This window comes from Simochromis diagramma, unplaced genomic scaffold (genome assembly GCF_900408965.1).
Source record: "Simochromis diagramma unplaced genomic scaffold, fSimDia1.1 OVJJ01000618.1, whole genome shotgun sequence".
Lineage (NCBI taxonomy): Eukaryota > Metazoa > Chordata > Actinopteri > Cichliformes > Cichlidae > Simochromis > Simochromis diagramma.
Window position 1 is genome coordinate 8,147,623 of NW_024387423.1, and position 8,929 is coordinate 8,156,551.

At 39.8% G+C, this 8,929-nt stretch overlaps 1 protein-coding gene across 1 annotated transcript; it reads right to left on the reverse strand.

The window, feature by feature from the left end:
- Positions 1-413: 413 nt before the first annotated feature.
- Positions 414-5,965, reverse strand: LOC120722382. Its single transcript, XM_040013377.1, has 3 exons — positions 5,345-5,965; positions 4,822-5,257; positions 414-469 (listed from the first exon to the last, which is right to left on the reverse strand). The coding sequence occupies exons 1-3, from the start codon at positions 5,885-5,887 to the stop codon at positions 414-416; spliced, it is 1,035 nt and encodes a 344-aa protein (XP_039869311.1). The 5' UTR covers positions 5,888-5,965.
- Between the last annotated feature and the right edge of the window lie 2,964 nt (positions 5,966-8,929).

Genomic DNA, 8,929 nt, shown 5'->3' on the forward strand with positions numbered 1-8,929 from the left:
TGGTTTAAAGTGTTACAGTCCGAGAGAGTGTGTGGTGTTTTTCCACGCTGGCTTGAGCCACACCTGCCTCCTTCACCTGTTCCTCATCGCTGGCAATCAGCATGAGGGATATTTCAGAACACTCAGAACATTAACCGACTTCTCCTTCTTTTTCAGTGTCACCCCTTCAAAACCATCCACACTTTGTACCGGCCAGATTTCAGATAACATTGTTGTCCCTTCATTTAAAGAGGGTTATTTGTCCACAAGATTTGGGGCATTTTACCAATGACTGAGAGAAAGAGTTGCCCCTGTGGTAACTGGAGTATTTGGGTAGGTGCCCTCAAACTGGGCAAGTGGCTAAAGGAGATCCCAGAAACAACATCTGAAATGTCAGTCCAGAACAGTGCAGTCCTAGGGACAGCAAAGATGCTCTACCACAGGTGCAGGACGTCTGGTAGAGTATCTTTGCTCTGGTAGGGGGCCCAAGCTTTAAGGATAAAGAGAGCCCACAGGGGTGACTTAATTAGCTACCAAAACAATTAGACCAAATGTGATAGGAGCATACATTCCATGGAAACATGAGCTTTAATAATTGGGGTTTGTTGGAGTTTATGAATTTTTGCTGTTGGATCCTTAGTCTTTACATTTTGCCACTTCTTAAATATAGTTTCCTTTTAGAGTCTATTAATTATTTGCATCGGATTCCTTCTCCCCTTCCCTCCCCTCCCCAAGTATTCCTCTGAGTGTCAGTGTCTTACTTCTGTGTGTAGTTTGTTACTTTGTGTTTGATGTTGTTAGTTTCTGGCTTGACTTTAGTTTTATGTCTTGTGTGTGATTATCCTGATTATGTTCAGCCATGTCTTTTTTTCCACCTGCCCCAGATTACCTTTATGTGCATGTATAATCCGGTCTTTCCTTTCATTCTTACTGTCTGTTTTTCCTCTGCATGCACATGTTTCCAAGGTTGCTGTAATTTGGGACTCTGATGTCAACCTCAATGAAAGGTTCTGTTTTTTTTTTGTTTACTACAACCTGTTTCTGAGTCCTGCATTTAAATCCTTTAACCTTCAAATCATGACAGGAATTTCTCATGTTGGACTGAGGGAGCTCAGTGGATACAATGTCATAGCTTTATTTTTTAATACACTAAATATTTTAAAATCAGACTGCAACACGTCCCGCATGAATTTCAATGTATGACAAGCTGTGAGTGAGATCAGTCTGATTATTGCATCAAGTCACAGTCAAAGAGCTGCCTGGGCCCACCTCTAATGAGACTGCATTAACATGCTTCTTTCTGTATGAAAATTTCAGTGTAGATAAGTAGTAAAAAAAAAGCATTGATCTTACAGGGTTCAGGATGATTTAAACTATGGTTTTTAGGGCCATTTCTTTTATATTACCATTTGAAAGGAAATGTACAGTGTACAGTTGACATTTGGTGTATAGTACAAGTTTAATTTAATTTATCTCATTATCCTTACTATGGGAATACATTTCTTATCTGAACGCATATAATTTATACAAAAAAACAGTAAACTTTCTATTGATATTGGCTATATAAGAAGGAAATCTAATAATCTTTAAGAATTTCTGGGCTTTGTTTTATGGAGTTTCTGTTGTTTTCCAGCTGCTAACCGTCTGAAGATGAAGCAATGGCAGATGCCAGCATATATATCAGAAATACAATGTCCTATCATCTCCACAGCGATGCCAATAAGAAGTTAAGTGAGTTTCTGGCAAGATTAAACTCTTGTGGGAAAACCTCTTGAAAGTATCATTATTTAGTGTATGAAAAAAAGAAAACAGATGCACTAAATGTGTGGGGCTATGCAGTATCTTTGTCTGTATGTACAGCACTGTGCACAAGTCTTGAGCCACTTCCTTACATTTCGAAATGCGAAGTAGGAGCAGCAGCTTTGTTGAAATGTGCAAACAGACATGGAAATTAGGTTAATATGGTTTGTACATTTCTAACAAGCTTAAAAGTGAACGGCCACCTTTAACTCTACAACGCAGCCTGAACTATCTTAGGAAAGCTTGTAATTTCTTTGTTTTCAGGTATGGTTCTCCAGACTTTTTGAAATATACTCAGAGCTCATCTTTGGATGCTGACTGCCTTTTGTTCTGTTGTCAAGCTGATTCCACACTGCATTGGGGAGGCCAATCCATGACTGACAGTGTTTAACCCCCCCCCCCCCCCAAAACCTGAAAAATAAAGCTGTTGCCAATTACTTTCCAGATGGTACATGGTGGATCACAATCTGAAAGTACTTTTCTGTACTTTTTTTTTCTCCTGTAATTTTCATCAATTTCAACAAAATCGGCAACACCAAACCATGACAGACCCTCCATGTTTAAAGATCGGTGCAGAGACTCACTGTTGTGCACCTCTTCTGCTCTGCTCTGTACGTACTGATAGTGATTTCAACCAAAAGCCTCAAATTTAGATTAATCTTTCCATAAGATCTTTTGGCAGGCCTTGTGTAATTAGGCATAACTCGGATACTGAAAAGTTTTAGCCCTGACATTTCATTTGTCCTTCACTTGTCCAGTTTCCTTTTTTTTTTATTTTGTAAGGAGCTCTCCACACCATGCAGAAATAGAAATATATCTTAGCTAATAGCTATTTGGGAATCAAGATGTTGGTGAAAATATATTTGTTTATTCCTGTCAAACTCTGTTATTGGTGGCATTTTTTAAATAGATTTAACTAAAGAAATGGGTTCAAATGTTCAATTTGCCAAATGTTCCAAAAACATTTTCCAAATTGGTCAAAGTATTCAGACCCTCTTCAGCACAGATTTTAACTGACACATGAATTTTATGTTTACAGCATAAATGTGTGTGAATGAGAGGGAGGCGGGTGGAAGGGGGAAGATGCAAGGAAGAGTTTAGAGACAGTAGCACTTACAAAAAGAAAGGAGGCAGAGCTGGAAGTGGCTGAAGGATGGAGATGCAAACCAGAATGAACAGAAGAAGAAACAAGTGTATCATTGAAGATGAAACACTAAAGATGTGAGACAAATTAGCACCCTTATCCCAGGAAACAATGCCCCACTTCCTCTAGTTCATTAAAGGTTTTACTAACAAAATATTTTCTTGGCCATTCTATGCAATAAAGAGAAACTCCCAGTGGTCATAATGGTCCACATGAATCAAATTGTCCAAGCTAGCTGCAAAATATGTCTTTGTGTGTTTTTGTGACCCTTAACACATTGCCAAATAGTTCTGTCCAACATTTAAGGCTGCATTTATGTGCGTCACTTGGCTGAAACCTCTGTTTGAGTTCATTGAGGTCACCTCTGCAGGGAGATCTTCAGTGACAGTACCAGTATTAGTGGCTACAAATTTTATTTTATGAAACATGATATATCTCTTCATATTGTGCTTAATGTTAAACAGATATAACTGGTTTTCACATGAGTTGTAAAAAGCTCAGTGTGGGCAAGAGGAATATTGAAAACCTTTTTATTCTTCTGCCTCTTAATTTTCTGTATTTTATGGATTGAAGATCTCTATGTTAACCACTTTCCCTCAAACACTTTTACATAATCGTTTGAGATGATAAAACCATAACTGTAGCTAATCAGTAAGTCTACAGCTGTGGTTGTTCCATGTTATCAACCCGATGCTTCACACGCAAGATCAATTATGGCTCAGCTCCACCAAGACATTTTCCAATTTTAATTATAACAATGGTTATTTCACTGGCTACTTTTCTTGTCTGTCTCATTTTATGTCTTTCATTTTGTTTCTCCATCGTGGTGTCTTTTCATGTGAAAGCATGCGTGACTGGCTTTTTTTCCCCCTCCAGTGTCTCTAAGAAAACATCCAGGACACTTAAGCCAATTACATGCTTCCTGACTCTGAAACAGGGATGTAGCACATTGAGGAAGTGTAATAAATCAAGTTAAATGCTCAAAATGATCAGAAATTGGCCACAAAATACTCAAAGTCAAAGTGAATAGAAGTGACATGCATCAACAATAATGGGAATGTCTGTGCTTAGGCGATATCAATCCCACCACCTTTCTTCAGGATTTTTGACCCGTTTGAGGCTATTTTTCCCCACAGATATTTCATTGATCTCTATTAAGGATATATGTCATACATTTGACCAGAAAATAATTTACAGTCTATTTTATTTCGTTAATAAAGAGTAGAAAAAGATGGACATAGGTACAACAATATAAACCAATGGTTAGTATCAGGGTTATGGGTCAGACATACTAGATTAAAACTAGGACATCATGACATCATGACTAGAAAAATCAGTGACTGCTCCGTGATTTTTGCATTCAGTGACCAATTGCAAGACATTGCGGTGACCACCATGTTCACCTAGGGATTGAACATGCAAAAATGACATAAATCACTGGAAGTCCCAGAGAGCAGCTATTTGGCTTTTCTACCTTTAAAACCCGCCTTCCAGCCAAATGGCTGGTAGGCTTTTAGCTAATATCCTTAATCACCTGTGAACAGCTGCTTTTGTTATGTAAATAAGGTGGGGCCATGCTGAGCCACTTGGAGTGGTTAGTTTCCTGAGCCACAAGGAAACTTGTGTTTCAGTTTGCCATCTTAGGTAAAAATCAACACACATGGGTGTATTTCCTTTGTTGCTGAGATTTATTGATAAAAACAGTACAAAAAAACCCAACCATTTGTACACATATTTACAAATAATAATAAAAAGTGAGTGAGTACATTTCAACATTTTCAGCAATCACTCACAATCCTGGCACTGCCATGGTATCTGTAGTCTGCATTTACCACATGTGTATCTGTAGCAGTGAACACATCGCACAGTGGCATGATTGTTCTTGCATTTGTGTTTGACCTGACACATGGCTCTTTTTCCAGGGCTCGGTGTGGAGGGTTGTGTCCGAAGCAACTGTTCTTTTCTTGCCTTCTTCCCAGCCATATGAGAGTTAGCCAAGTCTCTTGCAAGCTCCACCAGGAAGTCCACCCGTCTTTCCTGCGTCCCGGTGCATGCTTGATACAGCACATGTGCATTCAGTGCTGCCATGTCAATCATGTTATAGAACACGGCAACTGGCCTGCGCCGTGTTCCTCTGCGGACAGTGTACTCCCGAACCATCTGGTCCATCACACCCACGCCACACTTTGTGGTGTTGTAAAGGGTGACAGTGTTTGGCTTCCTTTTGGTGGTGTTATCAGTCTGAACCACGCTGTGCATGCTGCTAAGAATATAGACTGTCTTCTTCCGTTTGGCCGCATACGCCGTCAGCGTGGCAGCAGAGGTTGAAAACACCTAAGAAATAAGATAAATTGTTATTTCCATAGCACTTTTACACACAATGAAACACAAACATAGAACCACAAAAGACCTGCAACATACCTGAGTGGTGAATTCATTGCGATCTGTGTGTCTAGCAGATTGAGGAATTTCCCGGCGAATCTTGTTGACTGTGCCGAGGATGGTGGTTTTCTGTCTAAGAAGTTTTTGCGCAAGTGACAGCGATGAGAAGAAATTGTCCGTGGTAACATTTCTGCCCTTGTCTAGGAATGGTTCCATCAGCCTCATCACTACATTTTCAGACAGTCTCTCCCCACTGGGACGATTGGGGTCCTTGCCAAGATATGGAAAGACATTGCAAATGTACTTGGATTTTAGGTCACAAGCCACCCAAAACTTGATCCCAAACTTGTCAGGTTTACTTGCAATATACTGCAGGAAACAGCACCGAGTCTTTGATGGGAAAAGCTGTTCATCAACGGTGATATGTAGACCGGGGTTGTAGCACGTGATGCAGTTGGTGACAAATGATCCCCACACACTGGAAATTGCAGCGAACTTATCAGTCTGTGCTCGATCACTGCGGGTGGACCTGTCATCAAAGCGTAGGTGTTGCATGATGTCTTGGAAGCACTTTCGCGGCATAGTTCCAATGATCTGTGGGTTTCCCAGGTTTGCTGACCAGCAGTCACGTAGTGATGGAACCCTAGTAACCTCCCGCAAGATGACAATTGCAATAAATGCCATTAGTTAGGCATTAGGGAGGTCCATGAACCAATGAACATGCTCCGTTTGCTGTGCATGTTGAATAGTCCATTCTTGAATGCTATGAAGCATGTCAAGAGTGATGAAACACAGGAAGCTCTGAACTCGAGATACTTTTCCTGGCCTTAGCCGTTGGCTCTCCATCTGCAGCGTACGCTTCTATTGGGGTGAAAGGGAGACAGGTCCCCACCTGTTCTTCAAGCCACACTGTGCCATCTTTCGCTGTCTCAGTCCCCAAACAAGCTCTCTTTTTAGGTTGAGAAGTAGTCTCCTCATCTGCAGTGTGAACAAATTCAAATTGTGAGCAATGGGAAGGTCAAACGAAATCACAAATGCATGCATAGATACTAATTATAATTCCAGTATCTCCTCCTCTGTATCGGAATAATGTCTGAAATATCTTAGTTACTACATCCACTTACTTGTTTGAAATGAAATAGGAAATGATATGAAATGAAATGTCTTCCTAAATAAAAAGATACAACTAGAGTTAGGGTTACTAGCTAACCCTAATCCTGCTCTGCTTTTTTAGTATTTTTCACTTACTTGTTTGAAATGAAATAGGAAATAATATGAAATGAAACCTAACCGGAAGACTGATCAGACAGCTCTGAGTCCGAATCCGGCTGAAGTTCTAGGTCTTCTCCATCCGAGTCACAAGGGTTGACTTCACTCAGGATCATTTCCAAGGCCTGCTGAGTGGTGAGTCTTCTCTGCATTTTCTTTCCTTGGAGAGGAGGCTCGTACACCACAGAATTCTTCAGGGCAATGAAGGATTAGGCTAAGTGCAGTGAGATTGTATCCACCTCAACACAAAAGGAAGTTCACAGCTTTTAGCAGCTCCCCCCCCACACAAACAAAGAGGCAGTTGGCAGTTAGAAATCAGCAATCATTCACACACCCCCACTCCCCTCCAGAATTCTCAGGTAACGACCCAATTTACATATGAATTGATGCTAAAAGACTAGCCAAGTTAGCTTCCACTTGGGAACTTGGGACTTCTAATAATGGCCATCTAATTTAGAAATACTCACAGACTGCCGTTTACTAGAGGTTATAATGTGATGCACAGTTTCAGACAGATGTCCCTGAGTAAAAGGACTTTATAAAGCATACCGACTGCACTTAACCAGAGCATGAAAATAACCTGTGTAATTTCTGAGGAATCAGATTGAGTCCTTTTTAAGCTTAAAAAGATTTTTCAGTGACTCTTCACAAACAAAATTAAAAGTTTGTGAGGTAAAAAAAAGCAGAAAATTTCCTCACACCCCTATTCATACTGCTTAGACTCATGAAAAACGTATAATATGACCAGCTTGCTGTACCGAAATTACAGGTTGCTCCATCCTATGTGCTCGTTTCAGAGTAGTAAGTTGGTTGTAGTTAAATGGCTCTTTAAGTTCCCACGGGTGGAAGTCTTAGATCAGGTTTGTCCTATGTGTTTGTTTGTGCTTTTGTATGTGTAAGTATATCTGCGTGTGCATGTGTGGTCTATACGGCCTTATTCCTAAAATAACACTTCCCTGCTTGAGAGGTCATCAGCAGTCAGACAGGAGACAATCAGCCATTGTAAGGTGATTACATGTTTGGTGTCAAGTTTCTGTTTAGTGAATGGAAGTGTGAATGAATCAGTTAAATGTAAAAGTGTGAAACATTGTGTAATAGTAAGAACAAATGTAGGGAAATTTTTGTTTTTGTGCAAAGTAAATGATGAACTGAAGGAATAAAGTAGCATTAAGAAAGATTACATGTGTGTCAGAGAACAGTGTTATAAAGCTAAGCATACCATTACTTTTTAAAGGGCTCTAGTCCCTTTTACACATTTGATGAATAAACAAAAACGCTATTGTGTTAATATTCCATAAAAATGATGTAATAATTATAATACCATTTCTAACTGTAATATCCATCCATCCATTTTACATCCTACTCAGGATCGCGGGGAGTCTGGAACTCATCCCAGCTACCATAGGGCAAGAAGCAGGGTACACCTTGGACCTTTCGCCAGTCTGTCACAGGATTAACTCTGTATTAGCCCTGTAATAGAAATGATAATATATTGTAATACACTTTACATATAGCTGGTGTTCAATAAATCTACTGCATGGACAACAAAAAGGAGATACTGTATAGTAAAGGGAAATGGTGTTTTATATGATTTAGTATAAGATCTTTAGCAGTATCCAAACAACTTTTTCCTCCTTACTCACTGGTTTATTGTGTGTGGATGCAGAACTGTGAACAATCAAATAGTTTTGAGACTGCTCCACTGTATTCAGTCTTGAGAAAGGGAGAGAAATAATGTGAGAGATTACAAACACTGAGGTAACACTGGGCCTATTAGCAGAGTTTAGGCTGCAGACTTTATTACTTTATTTCAGTCTTAGTATTCAATGACAGAATGCAACCATACAAGCTGTTCAATTGCAGCTGGAATATAAAGGACTGCTGCTTTTCTCCCTTAATGCTGGCTCATGAGTGAATATACTGTAAAACATGTTCCAAACCAAAAGTATAAAATAATGGAAAAACTGACACTGCTTTCACATTTTTAAACTAAAAATATAGCCGGAGCGAGTAGATGTTATCTCAGCTGTGCAGTAAGACTGGAATTATGAGGTAACAGCTAACCTGGCAAAGGAAAAAGCTACCAAACTAACATATTTAAAGCTCACATATTAGTGTGGCGTCCTTAAGATGATTAAAGAAAAACAGAAAGGTTAAAATGACCCTTGGTGTTGCCTTGTCTTTAAGCAACACTTGGTTCACCATAGAAATCCAGTGAGCACCAGCACAAGTATTGGCTACTGATATCAGGATAACCCAAGGGATGGGGGATTCTCTCTCACCTCCAGTCTGCATATCCCTTCCTCTGGGTGGGGGAGTCCGGAAGAGCATTTGGCAAAAAAAACATCAAATATG

What these genes read in the sequence shown, in the direction of transcription:
- LOC120722382 (XM_040013377.1), bottom strand. Translation starts at nt 5,887, where the DNA reads ATGCCGCGAAAGTGCTTCCAAGACATCATGCAACACCTACGCTTTGAT. An exon ending in GCAATGAATTCACCACTCAG is followed by an intron (nt 5,258 to 5,344) that starts GTATGTTGCAGG and finishes CTTATTTCTTAG; the next exon opens with GTGTTTTCAACCTCTGCTGC. An exon ending in AAAAAGAGCCATGTGTCAGG is followed by an intron (nt 470 to 4,821) that starts TCAAACACAAAT and finishes TTATCCTTAAAG; the next exon opens with CTTGGGCCCCCTACCAGAGC.